We start from the raw sequence: 23,096 nt of genomic DNA on the forward strand, positions 1-23,096 counted from the left end.
CCCATAGGATGAAGTTAAGAGATATTAAAAAATGCAGGTACCTTTTAAATCAAGCCCTGTTGAATCAGATTTAGATGGAATCTTACCTGAGTCAGCATGTAAATCCTGTTGAGATATTTCTTATAGCTAGAAGTTCTAGAAAACCAAATGAATGAGCACCTTATCAAATGAATACATAGGCTTCTTTGTTTTGTGTTTTGATTTCCCAGGTCCAGTTCTACTGCAAACTATTGGGTCTGCCTGAAGCACTTTACAAAGCTAACATATTTGTCTCTTAATTTGTTTTAGGATTTCCCAGGTTTCTGTCCTTATAGTAAGATCTAGGTACTATACATGAAATTGCTCACTCAACAGCAATCTCGTTTCATCGGTTTTGCACTTCGTATTTTCAGTGCTGTTTATAACTTATATAATTAGATTGCTAGAACTGTGTCCTGCATTGGTGTGTAAGCTGCATGAAGACAGATTTTTAATTTTTAATTTTTTTGCTGTGTTCATTGACAGTTTAAAATTGCTAAAATGTTTCAAAAATAATAGTGGGCTATGGAATAGGCAATTAGTATTTGCTGGTATTTTTTAGAGAACAGCTTCAACTTGAATCTTGAAAACAGTTAGGCTTAATCTGGGACATAAGTAGATAAAATAGCAGCAAGTATATTACAGTTTGTCTTTATGAACCTAAAAAAAAAAATTAAAACAACCCCCCCCACAAAAAAAAAAAAACTACAAAGTGAAAACTCAGTCTTGGCTCTGAGGGTCTGCATTGTTAGGAAGTTGGAATTGGGAGGTAGAGCCGGGAGTCCAGCCCCTATACTTTACTGTGGTGATGCAGCCATCTTCACTGGTCTCCCAACTATGAGGCGAAACACTCTACTTTCTTTATATTCTCAAAGTTGGAGGTTTTGTTGAACTCTTAGGTTTTTGCATTTCTAGTTTTTTTCACATTTAGGAAAATACGAACGTTGTTTGCATAAGCATTTTTCTACTTCCTTCACCTCTCTATACTTTTCGGGTGCTGCATTAGTGTTATTAACCTACAAATCGTTGAGGCTTTGTCTGTATACTCAGTACTTTTTCTTCCCAGGACCTTGATTTCTTGGGCCAGAGAGACTTGTGGGATATAACTGCTACCATAGAATTGAAAAGGAGAAGAATTTATATCTATTTTCATGTTTTGTATACATGACTGTGAATGTTTTCCCAATTGGCTTCATTCACACTGTGCTGAATCCTTGGGCAATGCTGATTACTACTTTTATTTTTTTAAAGATTTATTTATTTTTATTGAGAACCGGATTTACACAGAGAAGGTATGACAGAGAGGAAGATCTTCTGTCTGATGATTCACTCCCCAAGTGGCTACAACGACTAGAGCTGAGCCAATCCAGGAGCCAGGATCGTCGTCTGGTTTGGTCACATGGGTACAGGATCTCAAAGCTTTGGGCCATCCTTGACTGCTTTCCCAGGTCACAAGCAGGGAGGTGGATGGAAAGTGGAGCAGTGGAGACATGAACCAGCACTCATATGGGATCCTGGTGTGTCTGAGGCGAGGACCTTAGGCACTGGACTATCACGCTGAGCCTTTAGTATTATCTATTTTGAATTTATGTCCATAGCAATGGTTATCGTAAGTGGAGTAGGAAGCTTTTGACGTGATGGACAGGAGTTGTATAGGTCTCTGTATGTGGATGTGATTGGGAAAGTGATAAATCATTGAAGTTTGTGAGGGTGAAGAAACAGAAGGATGACTAAATCCATCTCAGAATATGTACTTTTACTCTGGTACAGGATTTTTAAAAATTTTGATATGAGGGAGAAATTGTGGTGCTTCTTTTCCTGTATTTAGCTAATTTCACTTAAGTGTCTTCTGGTTCTTAATCCATTTTACTGAAAAGACTTAATTTCATTCTTTTTCGTGGCTCAGTAATAAACCATTGTATATGCATGCCACATGTTTACTCAACCTTTGATGGATCCATGGTTGATTCCATATATTAGATGTTAAGCATAGCGCAACAATAAACAGAGTGCAGGTTTCAGTTCAATATGATTTAATGACTTTGGAATACATGTTTCAGTGACACTGATGGATCATCTGTCAGTTCTGTTTCCAATTTATTGAGGAGTTCCTATACTGTTTTCTGTAGTTGCTCTGAGTATTTTTATTCTTCGGCCTGGTGCAGTAGCCTAGCGGCTAAAGTCTGTCTTGAACGCACCAGGATCCCGTATGGGTGGTGGTTCTAATCCCGGCAGCCCTGCTTCCCATCCAGCTCCTTGCTTGTGGCCTGGTAATGCAGTTGAAGACGGCCCAAAGACTTGGGACCTTGCACCTGTGTGGGAGACCTGGAAGAAGCTCCTGGCTCCTGGCTTTGGATTGGTTCAGTGCCAGCCATTGTTGCCTCTTGGAGTGAACCACCGGATGAAAAACTTCCTTTCTATCTCTCATCCTCTTTGTATCACCTGTATTTCCAATAAAAATAAGTAAATCTGCAAAAAAATTTATATTCCTACTCAACATGTTTAAGACCTATTTCCACCTCCTCAAGCGTTTTTACTTTTTGAAAAAAAATCAGTCATTTTATTGATGTCTCATTGTGATTTTGGTTTGTATTTCCGTGATGGCTAATGCTTTTAAGTTTTTTTTGTGTTTGTTGGCCAGTTATATTTTCTTTGAGTAATGTCTGTTCAGATCCTGGCTCGTTGCTTAATGGGATTGCTAAAATGTCTGCTGTTGTATTTTTTGAGTTCTGTATATTTGGGATATTAATCCTTATTGAATTAAAAAGCTTTCATGTATTTTCTCCGTTTCCATTGGTTCTCATTCTGTTGTTTCCTTTGCTGTGTTTCTTAGTTTGTCATCATCTGTTTTGTCTAGATTTGCTTTTGGATTTTGGGTTCTTACTCAAAAAATATTTTCCTTTCCTAATGTTAAGTGTTTTCCCTACATTTTGTTTTATTCATAATCTCATGTCTTACGTCTAGGTCATTGGTCCTTTTTGAGTTAATTTTCATGTACAGTGAAATAGAAATCTGATTCATTCTTCTACATTGTATATCCAGCTTTTTTGCCTATATACTTTATTGATGAGTTAATAGATGCAAAATGTTTAAACAATGCATATTTACGTAGATATGTGTAATAATTAAAAGATGAATTAGCTTTTTTTGTTGATTTTACTAAAATGTGTGGAAAGTGCTTAGGAGGAGAGACGGTTTAAATTTACTGTTTTGGAGTTTAACAGTTCAACATTGCACAGCCCCGTTGGTCCAGGAATCTGGTGAGAGTGGCAGTGGTGTGGTGTGTATGGAGGTACATTCACTTGGGGAGGTGTGAGGCAGACGAAGATAAGCCCCACTTAGTGCTTATAACTTGTCTTCCAAGAAAACTACCTTCTGATGGCTTGCTTCAAATGACATAAAGAAATCTTATAGGCCCAATTTTTATACATACTCTGTATAAAACTATTTTTACTTGATTTTAATGTTAGTCATTAACTTAATATTTTGAGAATCAAGCCTTCAGTACATGGACCTTTGATAAACACCTATCATTCTACCATATTATTTTCATTGTTACTTTTGATAATTGACATGATTGAGAACTTATAATTATAGTTACATATAATTCTATATATGCTGTTTTATATTTTATGTTAGGTTTCTAAAATAATGTTAGAAGATTTAATTTACTTCATAATATTCTGAATGTAAACCCTTATTTTGTGTGCAGACTGATTTATTTGTTCTATCATTGTTTATAAGCCACTATACTGTTTTGTTATTTCATTACTTGTGTAGGTCTAAAAGATCTCAGATTGCTGTAACTGAGGGTATATTTGAACTTCCAAATCTCACAATTCAAGCTACAAGAGCACAGACACTTCTGCTGCAAGCAATCTATCAGAGTTGGTCTCATATTGGGAATTTTAGCTCTTCAGGAGTAAATGAAGCTTTGATGAATGAAGTCTTCCAAAATACAGGTAAGAGCACAATATTCTTGTCAATGCTATGGAAAATTCATAAGAAAAGACAGTAGTACTTTATCATTCAAATCCATATGTGTACTATGCTCAAGTTGTACTGTTTTTTTGAAAGTGAACATTTTTGACTTATGTCTAAAAATTAAATTATCTTTTCTATTTTATTGTTTTTTGATACAATTTAGTTGGCAGTGGGCTTTCCCCTACCTCTCCCCCAAATTCCCTCCCCGCCACTCCCCTCTAGATTCATAATGTGTGTCCATCATGAATTTTCCCAAGTCCATCATGCTTCCACTGGAGTTTCTCTCAGCCATGTAGGAGACTGACAGTTCGTTGTAGGTTAATTCTTGATTCCTGAGGTCTTTAAGTAGGTACAGTGAGGATTAGATCTTAGTTGTTTATGGGCAGTACCAAAAACAGTGATAGAGTGGACATTGACCATCTCAGGTGATTATAAACAATCAACTCCTGTGGATAGTTGACTAATGAATTATATCACAAGTTCTTGTTACATTAGGTACAGGGAAATGAAATAACATTGATTAACATAGAGTAAGATTCACATATGATTTCTCTAGACTTGACATATCATATTAGGTCAAACATGATATCTGACCTTTTGGGAATGGCTAATTTCCCTCAGCATGATGAATGGTGTTTAGTTTGGCCCATTTGGCCACAAAGTAATATATTTCATTTTTTTTAAATCGCCGAGTAGTATTCCATAGTGTAGATGAGCCAGTCCTCTGTTGAAGGGCACTTAGATTGCTTCCATGTTCTTTTGAGTGTTGATTGTGCTGTAATAAGCATTGGGGTGCATGTTGCTTTGTCAAGTAACAAGTCTTTTGGATATATTCCTAGAAGTGGTATTGCTGGGTCATATGGTGGGTGAATTTTTAATTGCCTAAGTGTTCTCCATACTGAGTAACGTAGTGACTGCACTAGCCTGCGTTCCCACCAGCAGTGGAGTAGGTTTCCCTTTTCTCTCACCTCACCAATAGGTGTTGTTGGTAATTTTCTGTATATGGGTGATTCTTTCTGGTGTTAGGTGGAACCTCAGTTTTGTTTTTATTTGAAAAGTTAAATTATCTAATACGTAAATTAATACACCAAGTTTTAAATCAATACATCTAATTTTGCTGGCTGACAAAAATCTCTGGCTATGCTTTATATTTTCATGAAATCATTTTTCCATTTAATTGTAATGTAATTTATTATTTTTGCTTACTTGGATGACATTTTATAAAAACTTATTTTTATTTCTTTTTAAATTATTGTCTGTCTATGATACAGTTTCATAAGCCCTGGGATTTCCCCTATCTCTTCCTTAATTCCCTCCCAACCACTGAGTTTCCCTATATTATTACTATAGCATAGTTCTTCTTCATCAACAGTCACATGCTCATCATTGCTGGCATGGACAATGGTAAAGAGTCCAGCAACCTATTGTCAGGATACAGCTACCGGTTTCATTAGTAGTCCATCTTTGATCTGGAAGTAGAGATGTAACTGCACTGCATACTTGGATGATGTTTGAGGAGACCAGTCTGTGTATTTGAGATGTTGTCTACAATTTAGTTATTCTGGTGAAATAGAAAAAGATGCTTAGAATTGTGAGCACATTTTCCTTTACTGTGGAAAACACTTATTTTATATCCTATGCGAGTTAATTATTTGTTAAAATTTAAAACTTGTTTATTAATATTAGATATATTGACTTAATTTTTATAATTTAGTAACAGTTAAGCAGAAAACTTTGTCTTTTTTTTCCAATTTGATTCAAAATAATAATTTATTTGATCTAGTTGGTAAGTAGTATAAAATCCTGAAGCTATTTTATTGCCAGGTTAAGGATTCCATAATGGATGGTGATTAATTAGACATGTATTGTTTAACCCAGTACTTGTTCACTTTTTGTTGTTAGAACATTTGGAGGTCTTTTAATCCCCTGAATTCCATTTCATTGCTTGCTTATATATTTATTGTCATTTTGAATGATGTTCATATTAAATGTATGATTTTCTCTTTTGACTCATTTCTTTTTCTTATGTTAACCTAGTTCTTAAAGGCTTGCTTTTGGTTTGTATTTGAACTGTCTCTTTTAGTTTTTTGCTTATAATCTACCTTTCTTTATGGATTAGATGTTTGCCTTAGCATAGGATGTAACGGGAGAAAAAGAGAGACAGACAGAAGCAGCCTTAACCAGTGGTTTGCTCCTCAGATCACTGTAATGGCTGAATTGTGATTGGGCCAAACTGGATCTGGGCGCTGGGAATTCAGTTTGGGTGCTTCAAATGCATGGCAAGGTTGCAACCACTTGAGCCTCACTGCTGCTTCCCAATATTTGCTTTAGCGGGAAGCTAGAATCAACAACAGAAACAGGACTCAAATCTAGGTAGTATGACATGGAATGTGGATATCCTGGTTGGTAGATATTTCCAAACTGGTAATGTATTTTTTAACTTGTAAATTCAATTCAGTCATATGAATGTAATTTTGTTTTTGTTTTAGAAATTTTTCTGTTTATTTTTTAAAAGATTTTTTTATCAGGGAAATATGCAGAGAAGAAGATAGAAAGATCTTTCATCCACTGTCCACTGGTTTACTCCTTAAGTGGCTGCAATGTCTGGAGCTAAGCTAATCCAAAGCCAGGAGCCTGGAGCTTTTGCTGTGTCTCCCATGAGGGTAACGGGTCCCAAGCTTTGGGCCATCCTCTACTGTTTTCCCAGGCCACAAGCAGGGAGCTGGATGGGAAGTGGAGTAACTGGAATACAAACTGGCATGTATATGGGATCCCAGTGGATACAAGGCAAGGATTTAGCCATTAGACTACCATGCTGGCCCCCAGTTTTTGTATATTCTTAAAGAGAGACTAAAGCAGGATAATCAGAGGCTCCCATCCATTAGTTCACCCCTAGAATCCTGAAACAGGGAGGATGGACCAAGCTGAAAGTGGGAGTGGGACTTAGTCTGTATTTCCAATGGGACAGCAGCAGCTTAGGTGTGTATAATTACCTGTTGCTTCTAAGTGTGTGCATTGGTAGGAAGCTAGAGTTGAGATGGGATTGTGTCTGAAACCCAGATATTTTGAAAGTAGGTTCAGAAGGCCCAAGTGACATCTTCAGTGATGGGCCAAAGGACCTTCCCTGTAATTGAGGTTGTTTAAACATTTTAGCTCTCATTTCCTTTTTGCACTGTTTTTCCTATGATATTTTAATAATTTTTATTCTTCATTTCAACTTTCCATTTGTTTGAAATTTATATGTTTTTATTTTTGACAGAATAACATAGGTGTTACATTATAAAGCAATTTGATATTTCCTCAAAAGTTTAAGTATTGAGTTATAAGTCAGTAGGTATGTGTGTCAGTCAGTCAGTTTTTACTATCACTGAATACCTAGAACATGCTACTCAGGGCTTGACAATTTCAGGGTCACAGAGCAAGATGTTGTGGTCACATTGATTTGGCTGCTAGTGAGATTGGAGGCTGGCAGTTGTGAATCATGTACGGAGGAATGACTACATGGTGAACTAAGATCCAAGTACTTCCAAGCCTCTGTTTGCATAATCAATCCTATCCTAAGAACTGCCTTGGCGGTGCAAGCTCCTAATGAGCTGAGAAACTCATTAAGCCTACCTGGTAAACAATATGATTGAATCAATCCCTCACCTTTCCAGGACTGTTACCTTTAGATTTTTGTTTGCTTTTGCTGTAATTAAGTCAAATTATATCCAAGCAATAGCATTATATAGCCTTTATTCACTTCAAAATCATGTTAAAAATGTTTTGTGTAATGAGTTCATGGTGTTGTATTTTTAGAGTACTCACATTTGGAAATAGGAAAGTGGCTAGCAGCTGCTCAGTGAACTGTGTGATGTATCTGTGCAATGGAATAGTGTTCGGACAATCAATGAAGGGAGTCATTGGTAGATGCTGCAATACGGATGGACCGTGAAAATTCCACACTCAGTGGAAGAAGCTGAGAATAAAAATCCATGAGGTTTGATTCCATTTACATGAAATGTTTTGAATAGACAAGCTTATACTGACAGGTAGTAGATGTGTGATTGTTAGGCTGGGAAAAGGAGGAATTGGAAGATAATGCTTTTGATCTTGAGTTTTGTTTGTTTAAGAAGTTAAAATTTAAAATATACTTTTAGAAAACAACATAGATGATGTTACAAAATATTTTGATGCGAAGTTCTTCTTAAATATTATGCTTCTCTGATATTTTAGGAAATGCAGGTGATAAATGGTTAAAAAGGCAGATGACTGACAAAACAAGTTTGTGAATAAATACCCTACAGTTACAGCTATCTTACTTTTCAGATAATTATAATGAAACCTACTTGTATACATATACATGCAGTTGCATATAATATTTTTAAGAAATCTTAAAAGTATTTTAAAAAACTTTTATGGATTCATCACTGTATTTCTTAGTAAGTATTTCAAAATTCATATAATTTTACCTGTAGATTACTTTTCAAACTCAGTAGGTTTTGGAAAACTACTTGGGACTATCTTACCTATGAAAATCTTTAGTAAGGTTGTTTTCATTGTCTGTGTATGAGATTACCACAAACCAGTCTTCCTGAAACATCATAAATTTGAATCCTATTTTTAACAGAGAAGTTGTAATTTTACGGGCATATAGGGTTCAGTGTGATGTGTTTAAAGTTTTGAGTTTTTAAATTATTTGAAGGACAAGAAATAGTTTTTATCTGCTGGCCAACTCCCCAAATACCCACAATGGCCAAGGGAACTGAACTTGTAAGGCTGGATCTCATTCTAGATCTTACGTGTGTGTGGCAAAACCCCAGTTGCTTGAACCACAACTGCCTCCTCCCAATGTTTGTGTTATGAGGAAACTGAAGTCAGAATTGCTAGATATCAAACCCAGATATACTGCTGTGGGATGCAAGTGTCCTAACTACTAGGTTAATTGAATACTAACATTTCTAGATAATTTTTTAATTTTCCCTTTAATTTTTAAAAAATAACAGATTTTAATTCCTGCAGACATTTGAATTTTCCAGGATTTCTCATCTTACCTTTTTCTAGTTTCATAACAAAATAATTGATATGAATTGTGCATTTAGACTTGTAATCTAACTAACATGAGTTCTGTCCTGGGAAGTGTTTCTGTGAAGCATGTATGTTTGGTTATTGTTGGATGGGTGATTGATATATATTTTATTAGGCTTATCTGAAATTGGAACATTGAACTCCCTTTCCATTATGGTGTTGGATTTTATTTTATGATGTTGGGTTTTATTTTTCCTTTGGGTCATTTAGTATTTGCTTTAAACATTAAGATATGCAGATTGTGTAAATATTTTTTTTTCTTTTAATGGTTATGTATTTGAAAGGTAGAGATGAGCATGATAGAAGGCAGAGTAGAGGGAGAGAAGGAGAGATAGAGTGTAAGTAAGTGAGCAAATACATCTTCCATCTACTGGTTCACTCCCCAAGTCACCACAATGGCTGTAGCTGGGTAATCCAAAGCCAGCAGCCAGGAGCTTCTCTTAGGGCTTCCCTCTGAATGGCAGGGCCCACAGACTTGGGACTTCTTGCATGCTTTCCCAGGCACATTAGCAGGGAGCTGGATCAGAAGTAGAACAGGTGAAACTCAAACTGGCAGCCATTTAGAATGCCAGTGTTACAAAAAGAGAGTTTCCCACTTTACTACTGGGGGGGGGGGGTGCCGCAATGCAACCCCCCAGTAGTAAAAATCTTTATAATTTCTGTATTCTCTTGATGTACCAACTGCTGTTCTGTTATGGAATGATCTTTTTTACACTTTACTCTTAAGGTTTGTTTTGTCTGATACATGTGGCTACCCCTATTCTTTGTTTTTATTCAGTTTCACTTCTTTGAAATGTAGTGACAGTGAGAGAAAAAGAGAAAGATGGCTGCAACAATCAGGGCTTGTCCAGACTAAAACCAGGAGTCCAGAACTACATCTGGTTCTCCAGCATGAGTGGCAAGGGTGCAAATACTGGTGATATTGTCTGCTGCTTTCCCAGACACATTGCTAGGGAGGTTAATTGAAAGCGGACAGTCATGACTACACTCCAGTGTGGAATGCCTGTGTCGTAGGGCAGCAGCTTAGCTTGCTGTGCCATAATGCTAGCCTCACCCTTCCTCTTTTCCATTTATTAATACCATTGGATTTTATTTTTATACTTTCTTATGCCTTTTGCTATTACTTAGCCACTTTTCTTTTTCAGCTTAAAGAACTCCCTTGATTAATTATGGATATCAAGCTTATTGTTGATAAAGTTCCTTAGCTTTTATTTCTCTGATCAAGTTTTTATGCTGCCCTCACTTTAGAAGAGCTTTGCAACATGAAGTACTCTTGGTTGCCAGTAATTTTCCTTCAAGCAGTTTGTATGTGTTATCTCACTCTCTCCTATAATTTTTGCTAAAATTTAGCACTTGTGTATGTGGTTTATTATTTATTACATTCAGAATTCTTTGATATTAGACAATTTGCTTATCGTATATGGATGAAGTCCACCTGGTTTGAATTTGATTGAAAGTCTCTGCTTCCTATACCTGTATTTGACATCTTTTCTCAGGTCTTGGAAACTTTCATTTATTCCATTTATTTTTTTCTTTGGATATGCTTTCTGAACCTCCCTCATTCTCTTTACCCTTTATTGTTATTTATTATTTCTCAGTAGTGTTTCATAACTCCTACAGATTTTCTCTGTCCTTTTAAATTCATTCTTGCTTAAGTTCCTCATGACAATTTTAGATGTGTTTTTGTTCCCTTGTTTATTTTTTGAAACCTTCTGTTGAAACACTGTTTTTAGTCAATAGCTGTATGATTTCTGTTTTAGTTTCAGCTTTCTTTTTACACTTCTCAATTTGTTGTCTTCCAAATTTTATTTTTCCTTGTATTTTAGTTTCTTGAACTTCTTTAGGAAAATTACTCTGAGTTACTTCTAAAACTTTTCATAGATTTCAGTTTTTTTTAGGTTTTTTTTTTGGTGCATTAATAGTTTGTTTTGTTGGTGTCAGATTTGTATGATTGTTACCCTTGCATATTTGCCTTGTTTTTCATGCATAAAAATTCAGCCTCTTTTTCTGGCCCTCTCAGATGTGCTTTGGTGGGTTTGAACATTTACTGTTTGTTCTAGTCTGGGATGCTGGATGGTCTGTCATTCATAGTGACTACTGGAAGGCAGACTTGGCTGTCAGGTTATCCATTTGGATTTGGTGGTTGTGTGTGTTCTCTGTGGTTGCTTATACTGATTATAATTTGTTGAGTGAAACCACTGGCTGTAATTTACAATAAGGGCAAGCTACTGTTTTGGCACTGTGAAGGCTTTGGTTTGGCAGGGATTTAGGTTGTATTACCTGACTGGTCTCTATTGCTGCACACTGGGTTCTGATACTGATTAGGGTCACTGTCTGATGCTACAGATGGCTGGGTCCTCTGGAATTCTACTTTGATCAGTTATATGATTGGTACCCTGTCTGGGTAACCCTTGGGCAGTGCTGCAACACTGGTGGGATAAGCTGTCTAGGATCCAAATGTGGCAGACTTTCCTACTGTTCCTGCTTCCCAGTCCTGTTGTCTGGTCAGACATCTCTGCTGGCCACAAATCTAAAGCCACAGTAATATTATGCGTTTGTCTCTGTGATCCTCGTCCACCTCTTATATTTTCAGCTCACCATGAGCAATGTAACAGATACCACCTATATTTTTCATGAAATGAGAAGAAAATAATCTGGGGAATGTCTTGAGAATGCTGAAGTTGGGTCTGTTTTCTTACTATAGAGACTACGAGCCAAGAGCGATGATTTGTGTGTTGTCCTGGACTGATGTTGGGGAAGGGATAATACAGTCAGAGCCATTTTTGTTACCTTTCTAAAGTGATTTTTAAACATATATTTGTTTTTGTTGCAAAAACATTTATAGAGAGGGAGAAACAAAGATCTTCATCTGTAGGTTCACTCCCTAAATGGCTGCGAGGCTGGAGCTGAACCAGTTTGAAGCCAGGAGCCACTGGGCTCCACTGGGTTTCACTGGGTTCACACGTTGTTGCAGAGTCCCAAGGTGAAAGTGGGAAGTGAAGCTGCTGAATGTGAACCAGCACCATGAGGGAATCTCTTGCATGGAGCTGGGGGATTAGCCAACTGAGCCAAAGCTCATGTATATATAAGTCCATTTTATGTTACACTGACACAGTGTTTGAGAGTGGATATTTTACAGAAGTTTATGTGGATCATAATTCCAACTAGCAGAAGGTTCAGACAGTATGAGACAAACTCCTATTTGGCTCTAGTTTGGGGCACTGCTGTTTGTGTCACAGCATGGCTGTCTTCAGAACAAATATAGTGGATAGGATGGCCTTCCTTTGGAACAGCCTTCCTTAACAAGAACCGTGAGAACTGCATTGATTACTTCCTAACTGCTTTCTGTTTGGCTTTGTCTCCTCAAGCATAAGCATTTCAGGGTTACTCTTAAAACATATCCATAGCAACACAAGGCAATGTTCATGTCCATGCATATATAGTGAAGTTCAGATTTTTGGATTTCATTGGACTTCCAACATTTGGAATACTAATTTAATGTCAAGAATTAAAATCACAAAATTTTTAGGCAAGAGCTTTTCTTTGATAAACTTTAAAGTATTCTCAACAAAGTATATGAATAATCAATCATTAGTTTTTATTTTATAAATGAATTTTTGCAGGTTCATTTATTTGAACGGCAGAGTTAGAGTGAAGGAGAGAGAAAAAATAGTCAGCAAGTGAACACTGGTTTTGTCCCCTGATGTCCACAGCAGCCGGGACTCCCCAAAATAAAGAGCTAGCAATTCCATATGGGCTCTCACATGTGTGACATGGGCCCATCATCCATGGCTCTTGCAGGTATGTTATTAGAGAACTCTTACCTGAAGTGTTGCAGCTGGAGTTGAGCTGGCACTCTGATAAGGGATACTGGCAGACTCAGCTTTATCTGCAGTGCCTCAAGCCTGGCCTGTATGAATTGGTTGAAGAACTATTAAGAGAATATCTTTGTGAATGTTGAATTATGTATCTAAACTATAGTGATGAATCTGATTCTGTAGCTCTTGCAAAGATCTAAAGTAAAAGCATGTTAAAAATTTACATGCTGGGCCTGGTGGCATGGCCTTGTGGCTAAAAAGTCCTCGCCTTGAACACGCCAGGATCCCATATGGGCACCGGTTGTTATCCCAGCAGCTCCACTTCCCCTCCAGCTCCCTGCTTGTGGCCTGGGAAAGCAGTCAAGGATGGCCCAATGCTTTGGGACTCTGCACCCACTGGAGAGTCTGGAGAAAGTTCCTGTCTACTGACTTTGGATTGGCACAGCACTGGCTTTTGCAGCCACTTGGGGAGTGAATCATCGGATGGAAGATCTTCCTCTCTCTCGCCTCCTCTCTGTATATCTGACTTTGCAATAAAAATAAATAAATCTTTAGCGTTAGCATGTAAATTTTTTTTAGATATTTGATTTTTTGCATTGATTTTTATTAATCTATCTTGTATGGGTTATTGGTGTAGTGAATTATTGGTCTGTTAGGTAAGAAAAATATTTATACCCTTCAACTATGATACCTTGTAGGGGTAATTGAATTGGAGTATGATGATTTGCAATATCTATGAGATACTTCACAAAGTCGTGTAAAATTAAAATGTTTTTTTTTTGCGCAAAAATTTTGAAGTGCAGTTTCCTGAATGCTCATTTTCTATCAATCACTATTTTGATAAACTCTAGTATGTGAATTTGAACTTTTTTCACCCAAATCATCTTTTATTTTTTTTGAATTTTGTGAAGTACTGTTATGTTTATGTGACTAAGTGAATACCTTGTTTCATTGGATTTTAATTGAGTTTTTCATTTGTAAAAGTGATATCTTTATTACTATTTCCTGAGTGCCTGGTGTGATTGACCTGTCTTTTTCAAGTTGGAGTCTTGCAGTAATCATCCTGTGAGGACGTTACTGTGGAAGTGTTTGCAGGGCCATGTGTTCCCTAACACTGATATGACTGACCTCTGTCTGGATTGGAGTCTAGATGATCTAATGTTTTACCTGAGGGCTGATAGAGGAACAATAAGCCAGGAAAGCAAAGAAAGCAGATGAGTTTGTAAGTAATTGCGTTGATGACAGAACAGAATTCAAGACTTTATTTAGGTCTAGTTGTTTGGGCTTCAGGAAGAATGTATACATGGTACCCTTTTCATATTTCCCTGGTTATTTAAGGAGGCAATGTCAGGTGTACAGAATCCTGTATATTCATTCTCCTGCAAATGGATGTGTAAAACAATAGGATATAGACATGTGAAACCTTTTCATTTACTTTTCACATGTCTTCAAAGCTGTTTCCTCCTGTGAGCTACAGAATATGGGGACTGGATACCCAAAGACTTAACTTAGATAGTCTGAATTGGCTTGGCTAGTTTAGGTTGATATTTCTCATGTGCTTATTTCATGGGCTTCTTTCCAGTAATATTGCTGTTGGCAGGTCATGTATCCTGCATTACAGATGGGAAAATTTATGCTCAGAACAAGGTAGTGTTTTCCTGAAATATCCCATAACTATTTGCCAACTCAGCTTTTTTTTTTTTTTTTTTTTTTTTAAGAAACATTTATTTTTATTGGAAAGGCAGAATTTACAGAGAGGAGGAGAGACAAAGATTTTCTGTCTGCTGGTTCACTCCCCAGATGGCTGCAATGGCCAGAGCTGAGCTGATCTGAAATCAGGAGACAGAAGCTTCTTTCATGTCTCCCATGGGTGTAGGGTCATAAATCTTTGGGTCATCCTGTACTGCTTTTCCCAGGCCACAGACATGATCAGGATTTGAAGTGGAGCAGCTGAGATATGAACCAGTGCCCTTTTGGGATCATGGTGCTTTTAAGGGGAGAATTAGCTAACAGCCATTGCACAAGGCCCTGCCACGTCAGCTTTTAAAGCCAGGCCTTTGGATTTTTCTCTTTTAGGTGCTGTAAAATTATTTTATACAAAATAATTATTTTATAAAATAATTTAATACAAAATTATTTTAATGGGAAATACAGTCAGAAATAATAGAATAAGAAAATTTGAATATTATTGACTTAGAAATTATGTAGTAAAAATATGACAAGTATTAGAGATTTAGTTACAAATATATAAAGGATAATGAAGGGGATATTAACATTTGTACTAAACATGTATAATTAATTCATATTATTAAATATTCCAATGATGTGTCTGACGGTATTAAAATAAAAATTGTAACCTTTGTCATTTTGCAGGACAATAAAATACAAAGTCACTCGTGGCTTTTGTTTGCACTGTAAAACTGACTTGGTTATGTTTTTTTTTTCTGCTGAGTTCATATTGTTGATGTTCTAGTTCTCTTAATCTGGTATTTACAATGAAATATTTTACAGACTTTAAGATCTGTGCTAAAGATAATCAAATGGACACCTGAATATCTCACTTAAGTGATATCTTAATGTTAAAATAGAAATGTCCTTTTGAGAAAGTAACTGTAAAACAATTTTATGTAAGATTTCATGTGGGATACCTTAATGGTTGAATAATAAATTTTACCTCATAAAAATGAAATTCAATAATACAGTAGCTCTCTTAGCTCAGTAGCATCTGGTCTATTCTCATGAGAGCCAGTATTTTCCAACTCATTAGGATCATGTCGTTCTGTATGTCGTCAACATTGACTTAGCCAAGCTACCTTTACTTACATAACCACCAAACTATTAAATAGGTCTCCTGTGGAGTGAAGTCAAATATTCCTCTTACTTTACTTCTGCCTCAGAAGAGGGGAAGAAAATGGACATACTGTAACATTTAAACATCTGGTCTGAAACCACATCAGTGTAACGGAGCAGAGTTTTGGGTTTGGTATTCTTCCCAGGTGTGCATATAAAAAGGATTTTGGAGTTGTTGAATAGTTCTTTAACCACTTAGGAAAAAGATTGAGGGATAGTGATATGCTTTTTCTGTTACTCTGTTTCCAAACTATTCCGCTCTTTCTGAAAAATGCCTCAAATATAATCTAAAGGCATATATTTTTGAGTTGGTAGATATTTTCATGTCAGATGTAAGCAAAACCTATAAATTCAGTGTGATTGGCACTAAGAATTGTCTATAAGACTTCTTGATATTTAAATTTGAATCAGACAAATCCAGTAAACAAAAGCATCTGTCAGAAGCGGATACCTGTTTTGGAAGCAGCTTTTTTTTTTTTTTGACTCATGAAAAATGGCTGGTGAGTTAAGTCACTTTGATTAGAATCTAAATTGCTATCTGTTGCTCCTGACTGGTGTATAATGCTGATTTTTAAGGTGTGATTTTTAATGCTGGCATCTCTAAGAAATTCATACAGGTGTGTGTATATAAATATGCATACTTGAAAATAAATTCTAAGTAAAACTAAAATTAAAATTATGTTGAAATATTTGTTCATAGTGAAATAAAACTAGTATTGGAAATGATTAAAATTCTTGATTTAAAACAGTTTTGATTGCAAAGTTCCATTAATGCCAGGCTTCTCAATTCTATTAGATTTTTTGAAGTTACATACCTAAATAAAATATAAAACAAAAACTTGTATTATCCATGAATTATGCATAGATTCAAAAATTTTTTGGTGCCATACTCTTCCATTTTTCATGAGATTTCAAAAATACTTTCATTTTTCTAATTATGTATCTTTTTATTGTATATAAGGTGAAATACTATGTTGATTTCACTGGGTCTTTTTATTATGGAAGGATTAATATAGAGATTTTAAGAATTCATTTCAGTTGTTCATGGAACACTGATTAAATTATTACAAGATGTAGTATGACAAATTTCATAATAAACTAGCTTCTTAATTTATATTTTTAAAGTAGTGCCTTAATTCCACAGAAAATCTAACACTGAAGTAATTTTAAATGCTCTTCTATATTTTCACTTTAAAGTAGAAAACTTGAACAGTGTTTTATAGGTTTGAAAGCTATAAAATATCTTGTAAGCCTACATAGTGGTAGAAAGTAATGATAAGTTGGAGCTCTGGATTTTAGTACATTTTTAAAATGTCCTGTAGCACTGTGTACTTACATTTCAAACTAATATTCTGTATTACAAGTATAAGATTAGGATATAGTTAACACTTCTGTTGAATTATACAGAGTCCCTGAAATGTTTTGTGCTGATTTTTATCAGTTGTTGCTTTACAGTTTGTCACAACAGGTTTAGTTTATAATTTAAATAATAAACAGTTGTGCTTGTTGAAATGGTATCCTAGCTGAGGTGTGGAAACAGGAACTTGCTCTATTGCTAATGATGTATGAGGCTAATGTGACAGCAAATGAGAAGGTGATTAGCATACAATTATACTGAAAGGCGAGAAATGCAAGAATTCCTGTTAACAGGAGGGGAATGGTAACTAGTGTAGCCTGGAAGTGTGTATTTATCTTGGTGTAGTATAAGACTTCAGAACAGAGAAAACACCTTACCTTAGGGCCTGTCAAAGAAGTTGCTTATTTTCATCATACTCCCAAAACTGATTCAGAGGCATTTGCCAACCATAAACCTGTCACTGGATTTCCTTTGTGCCGATTGCCAAAACAGTTTACATTGGTCTGTGTTTCAGTGTCATAGTGGCAGAGCCCTTGCCCTTCCACCTATCTGATACTCTTCACTAATTAAAATTACATAATCATCATTGTAATTTTATATTCTGTGTTTGCTATTCCTGCATGTTACAGAAGTTCAGTTGTCTTGGTGGACTCCTTGGGTAGGGTATAGTCAGGAGATGGAAAAACCCAATATTTTTATAGGAACCTAGAATTAGCCTTAGTATTTTCTGCAAACACTACATATCATTAGATACTTCTTTGTGACTTTGAATAATTAGATTAAAATTTATTCCAAATACCCAGTTAAAACATCATCGGTTTTAATTGGCAAATACAATATTCACTTCATTTGGGGCGGGGGGGGAAGTGAAGAATGAAATTTTTTGACAAAATCTGATTTTTTAGTTATGCAAAGCAAGTTTATTTTTTGTTTAATTGAATGTGAGAAAAGAGCACTAGAATTTTATGTGCCATTGGCTAACATTGTTTTTAAATTGGAAAGCAAAACTGTTTAGTAAAATGGCTAAAAATGTCTTCCCTGCTTGACTTGACTTACTTATTAGATTGTTTTCCACAAAAGTGATCACATTTCAGTAATTCTTTCTCTGAGAGTCTTTGCTTGTTACCCAATACCCACATCACTCTTCCCTGCCTGTTTCTTTCAGCTGTGCTGCAGGTTTGGGGATCTGTTATGTGGTGGACCTGGGGGTGATTTACAATGAGATACTTGATAGTCATATAGACATGGAAGCATCTTTTCAACTTTACAGTGAATCCTGCTTTCACTATGTACTCATCTTCATTGATTATGATTTTACCTGAATTTGTAAGCCTTAATACTTATTTAATCACCTGGGACATATTCTCTGATATCCTAGCTCCTCAAAAACCAAGATGATGAATTTTTCCTTTTTAGACTCTCATGGATTTTGGGGACTTGACAGTGCATTCTTAGTCCACTGAACCTAGTACCTGCTCCCTGCTGCCCACCCCCACCCCTGCCTTAATTTAGCTACTAGCAGACCTTTTATGCAAGATTGTACTTGCTGATTGCCCACTTTAATTTTTAAAGACTGCGGATTGCATTACATTTTCCTGCTGGATTATCAATTGGACCTTTTTTCCACCTTTTTGACTGAATGAGTGTACGATCTACCCACTCATATCAGTTTTGCATTTGATCACATTCTTGAGATTAGTGGTTGGTAAATGTAACCTTCTACTTCGTAATAAAATTTTATAGTAGTACAACTGTGGTGATTCTTCTAAATGTTGTCTGACTGCTTTTGTTCTGTAATAAATGGTAGAGTTGAGTAGCTGTGATAATACCTTAACGAAATACTAAACTCTACCAGTGCTTATACCTACAGTAGCATGACACACATAAAGAGTAAAGTGCTGGAGTTGAGGCTACAGTTGAAGGACTGTAATTGTAAAACACAGGGGACAGTGGGGAGGAGAGGTAGGAAAGGAAAAAAAAAAAGAGAAACTCTATACCTACAAAAATGTAAAATGAGAATTACAAAAAACCACCATATGGCCCACAAACTCAATAACAATCATCATTTGGACCTCCCCTCTCCAACCCTAATATTTTTTGTCTATAAGTAGTCATAATCTTATACTTTGTATTTGGTGCCTATTTTATTCCTGTGGTTTCCATGTAGTGTTTCAATTCACTTAATTATTAGACCCATAAGACTAAACATACCATAATGCTTATGACTGAAATTTATCAGAACAACACAGTAAGGATATACTGCTGGATCCTAAGAGAACTAGACAGAACATCTGGAGAAATCATGCATATTTCCATTAATGTCCTCTGTCTCTTGTGAGGGGTTGTATTTGAATATTTGCCTTTTCTTTCCAGTAATGAAAAATAATGTGTACACTCTTACTCATGCAACCTGTTTACTGCCCAAGTTTTTATTCAGGGCTGGTCAAATAAACACACTTTGACTGGAATGGATTGAAATTGCAAACTCTTCGTAGGCCCATCATCTGCTTTCCTGCTGGGTTTTTTTTTTGTTTTTGTTTTTTTTTTGGTTTCAGAATTGAAATAGCAATACTGTCATAGTAAACCAGTAGTAAACCAGTTTATCAGAGAATGGATGCAGGTTTGGTTCTTTGATGCCACCATTTGGGGACCACTTTCCTAAGTAAGCCTTTCTAAGGATAGCAAGCTTAGGGGTACTACATTGAGTGTTTTGTATATAGTTCTTTAAAAATGTTATGTAATGATAACTGCTTACTTCCTTAGAAGATTTATTTGTTTGGAGTGAGGGGAGAGTGGAATCCACCATGCGGGGAGTGTTTGGGCAGGGGTGGGGGAATCCCAGTGCCTATAAAATTGTGTCACATAATGCAATGTAATTTAAAAAAAAGATCTATTGTACAACACAGTGGCTGCAGATAATGACAGTGTATCATATACTTGAAAATGGCCGAGTGATCTCAAGTGCCCACATCAAAAAAGCATATATGACTACATGCCATTTAGCTTACTTCAGTCACTTTATCATGTACATATTTCAAAACATCAGATTCTGTTACATACTTACATACAATTTTAATGTCAATGTTAAAGTAAAATCGATATTTTTAAGAGAGCAGTTTTTCCTGACACATATTTTAAAGCTTGGCCACATACTAATTCATCAACTAAGACCTAAGTGCTTTGTATTTGGAAGGCTAAATATCATATTGATTATGGTCTGCAAAAAAAGTCCAATAAATGTTACTGGAATAAAAGAGTGAACTTGATCTTCCCATCTGCAGTTTCACTCTCCAAATGGTCATCAGGGCTTGAGCTGGTCTAGGCCCAGAGCCTGGGACTCTGTCTTGGTCTTTCACATGTGAGGTAGGGGTACTGTTACTTTGACACCTCTTCCTCTGCCTTCTCAGGAGCATTAATAGGGAGCTGGATAGGAAGGAGAGCAGCTGGGCCACAAATCAGTGACTTGATGCTACGTGGGATCCTGTGCAACCTAGTGATATCTTAACTGCTGTGCCAAATGCCTGTCCCTTAGATTCTTAAATCATTAAAGGATATTTTGGGTATATTTGGACTAACGAAATGTTGTGACTTTGTTTTGTGTGTGTTTAGTAATTTAACTTGGCTATGAAAATGTACGTGGATAGCTTATAAATATATTTCTGTGGTTTAAATTTCATCTGTTAGCAGGAAAAAATGTAACTGAAAACTGGTAGTCTAGTTTGTCTTTAATATTACTTTGGTGGATTATTGACAGAAACTCAAATCATTTTATTATTCATGTGATCAAATAGGTTTTCAATTAGCAATAATTGCACCTCGGATAAACCTCATTGGCTACAATACTGCCACTGCACAAAGCTCACATGATTAAATAAGTATGTGGGTCCACTTGCCAGTTTATTTTTTGGCTATTCTGGTAACGTTCATGAAAATAAGGGTAATTATTAAAACATAAAATGAGTTTTTTGATCTGACATTGTTCTTTGTGGCCAGTAATCATCAACTCACATAATCCTTGGAATTGGCCTTTTGTTAGATTTCATTCTGATTCTCTTTGTTCAGATAAGGAACCAGAGACTCAGGAGGAGGCATTAAGTAATATGATCAGGATACAACATGTTTGAATCTTAATGCCCATATCTCATTATGGTAGTGCTTAAGAATGGCATTCAGAGGACTCAGCAAGATAAGTTGCTTTCAGATCTCTGGCTATGTGAGTTACCCACGTGGTTTCTTATATAGAAGGAATTGAATAATTTTGATTAGATGCAAACTGAGAATGCCTAGATTTTAGTTTGTTCTCTGCCATATTACATGTTAATGTTATATGTTTCATTCTTGGTAACAGAGTGTTGCTCAATACAAAAGAGCAATAGGCATGCAATGTATGAACCTCACTAACTATAACTTATTATAAAATATACGTGAGTTGACTGACTCCCATGTTTTGTTCTGATCCCTCCAGGATAAAAGTTTTTACCTACCTTCCAAGCAACCAGGCAGCCAACACCGCAAAAATGAAAATAAAAGCTGCTTAGCTTGCTTTGGCTTTATCTGGTGATACTCATTTGTTTCCTCATTTTCTGTTAAATTTACAGTGATGGAGTTGAGTAATTATAAGGGAGATGTGAAGGCTCACAGAGTTAAAACATTTATTCTTTGGCCCTTTGCTTAAAATGTTTCCTGTCTCATAATTCATGACTATAACAATGTAATTTTGAGCCTCTTGATAGCTTGACTGCAAATAATTTTCAGTTTCATAGGTTTTCTTTGGCTGGGATGCTACTGGGCAAATCTGTTCATCAATCTTATTTGAAATTGCTCTTAGGTAGGAAGTGGGCTATATCATAATCAAGACTGCTGAGTGAACTCTTGAGGTTCCAGCATAAAATTTATACCAGGAGCCGACAGACAAGCATGCAAGGCTTTTTAGTCTGTTGCTGTATGATCTACAAGTTGTTATTTTTTTTAAGTTTTGAAAAATAAAAAATGTGGCAGAGATTATATGGTTATATGTTGCTTATAGTGCCTTATGTTTATTATCTAACATATTATCTTATTACTCTTGGTCTTTGTAATTTTTTTTTTTTTTTGGTTTGCTTGTTACTGATCATTATTCTGGAGATGACCAAAACATGATGAACTGCGTTTAGTGATCATACAATTTTATTGAGTTCTATGGACCAACAGAAAGTGAGAGGGGTAGTCATACATCTCTGTGGGTTTGTCTTTTAGCTAGTGTTTAACAATATCAGATGCCTGACAGGGAGCATGGGTGCCTATCCAGTATTGGAACCTTTGAGCTGTAGCTGTATGCTCATCATGCTGAAACATGCACTAGCATCATTTGATTACTGATCTTGAAAACCAAAATTATTTGACAGCTTTATTTTGATAGCTGTGATCATGTGATGAGAGTTTGCAGGTAAGAATGACTGGGGGTGGGGAGGGTGGAGGAGTTGGATGTGGGAATTAGTCTAATGTAGTCAGTTTGCCAAGAGTTGCTGGAAAGAGATGAGATGGCAGAGCCTGATGCTTGTAGCCTTCAGTTGCATGACATTACCTGGTTATTTTTTGTAGCCTCAATTCTGTATTGGTAAAAGCAGTTTCTTTTCTATACACTTTTGCTGCATGTTTAGGATAGTGGATGTGATTTCAGGTCTGACACATTGTGGATCTAGACAGAGGTGGTAACTAATCAGTTCTTCTGGAACAGCATCATTTAGCAGCTTCATTCCAATTGGTCTCATCAGAGAATAGACTCCCGTAAAGGCATTGGGATGAGTAACCAGATGATTTGACTGGCTGTAATGTTTTTCTGTAACTTGAAACTCCTAAGATGTGGTCTTTAGATCTGCCACTCTGTAGTTTTTCTTTTTTTAATTTTTTAAAAAGATTTTATTTTTATTGGAAAGGCAGACATACAGAGAGGAGGAGAGAAAGAAAGATCTTCTGTCTGATGGTTCACTCCCCAAGCGGCCGCAACGGCTGGAGCTAAGCCA

At 36.1% G+C, this 23,096-nt stretch overlaps 1 protein-coding gene and 1 non-coding gene across 5 annotated transcripts in view; one reads left to right on the top strand and one right to left on the bottom strand.

The window, feature by feature from the left end:
* Positions 1–23,096, top strand: part of VPS13B (vacuolar protein sorting 13 homolog B) — a 595,475-nt gene that overhangs the window by 109,770 nt on the left and 462,609 nt on the right. For all 4 annotated transcript variants that reach the window (XM_040972638.1, XM_040972637.1, XM_040972639.1 and 1 more), the window contains exon 17: positions 3,799–3,980. In XM_040972638.1, the coding sequence (XP_040828572.1) occupies positions 3,799–3,980 (182 nt within the window). The remainder of the gene's footprint in view (positions 1–3,798; positions 3,981–23,096) is intronic.
* Positions 20,821–20,954, bottom strand: LOC121151396. Its single transcript, XR_005883158.1, has one exon. It is a non-coding gene; the product is annotated as a U4 spliceosomal RNA (small nuclear RNA).

The sequence above is a fragment of the Ochotona curzoniae genome, unplaced genomic scaffold, assembly GCF_017591425.1.
Source record: "Ochotona curzoniae isolate NIBS_2020 unplaced genomic scaffold, NIBS_Ocur_1.0 contig_2318, whole genome shotgun sequence".
Taxonomy (NCBI): Eukaryota; Metazoa; Chordata; class Mammalia; order Lagomorpha; family Ochotonidae; genus Ochotona; species Ochotona curzoniae.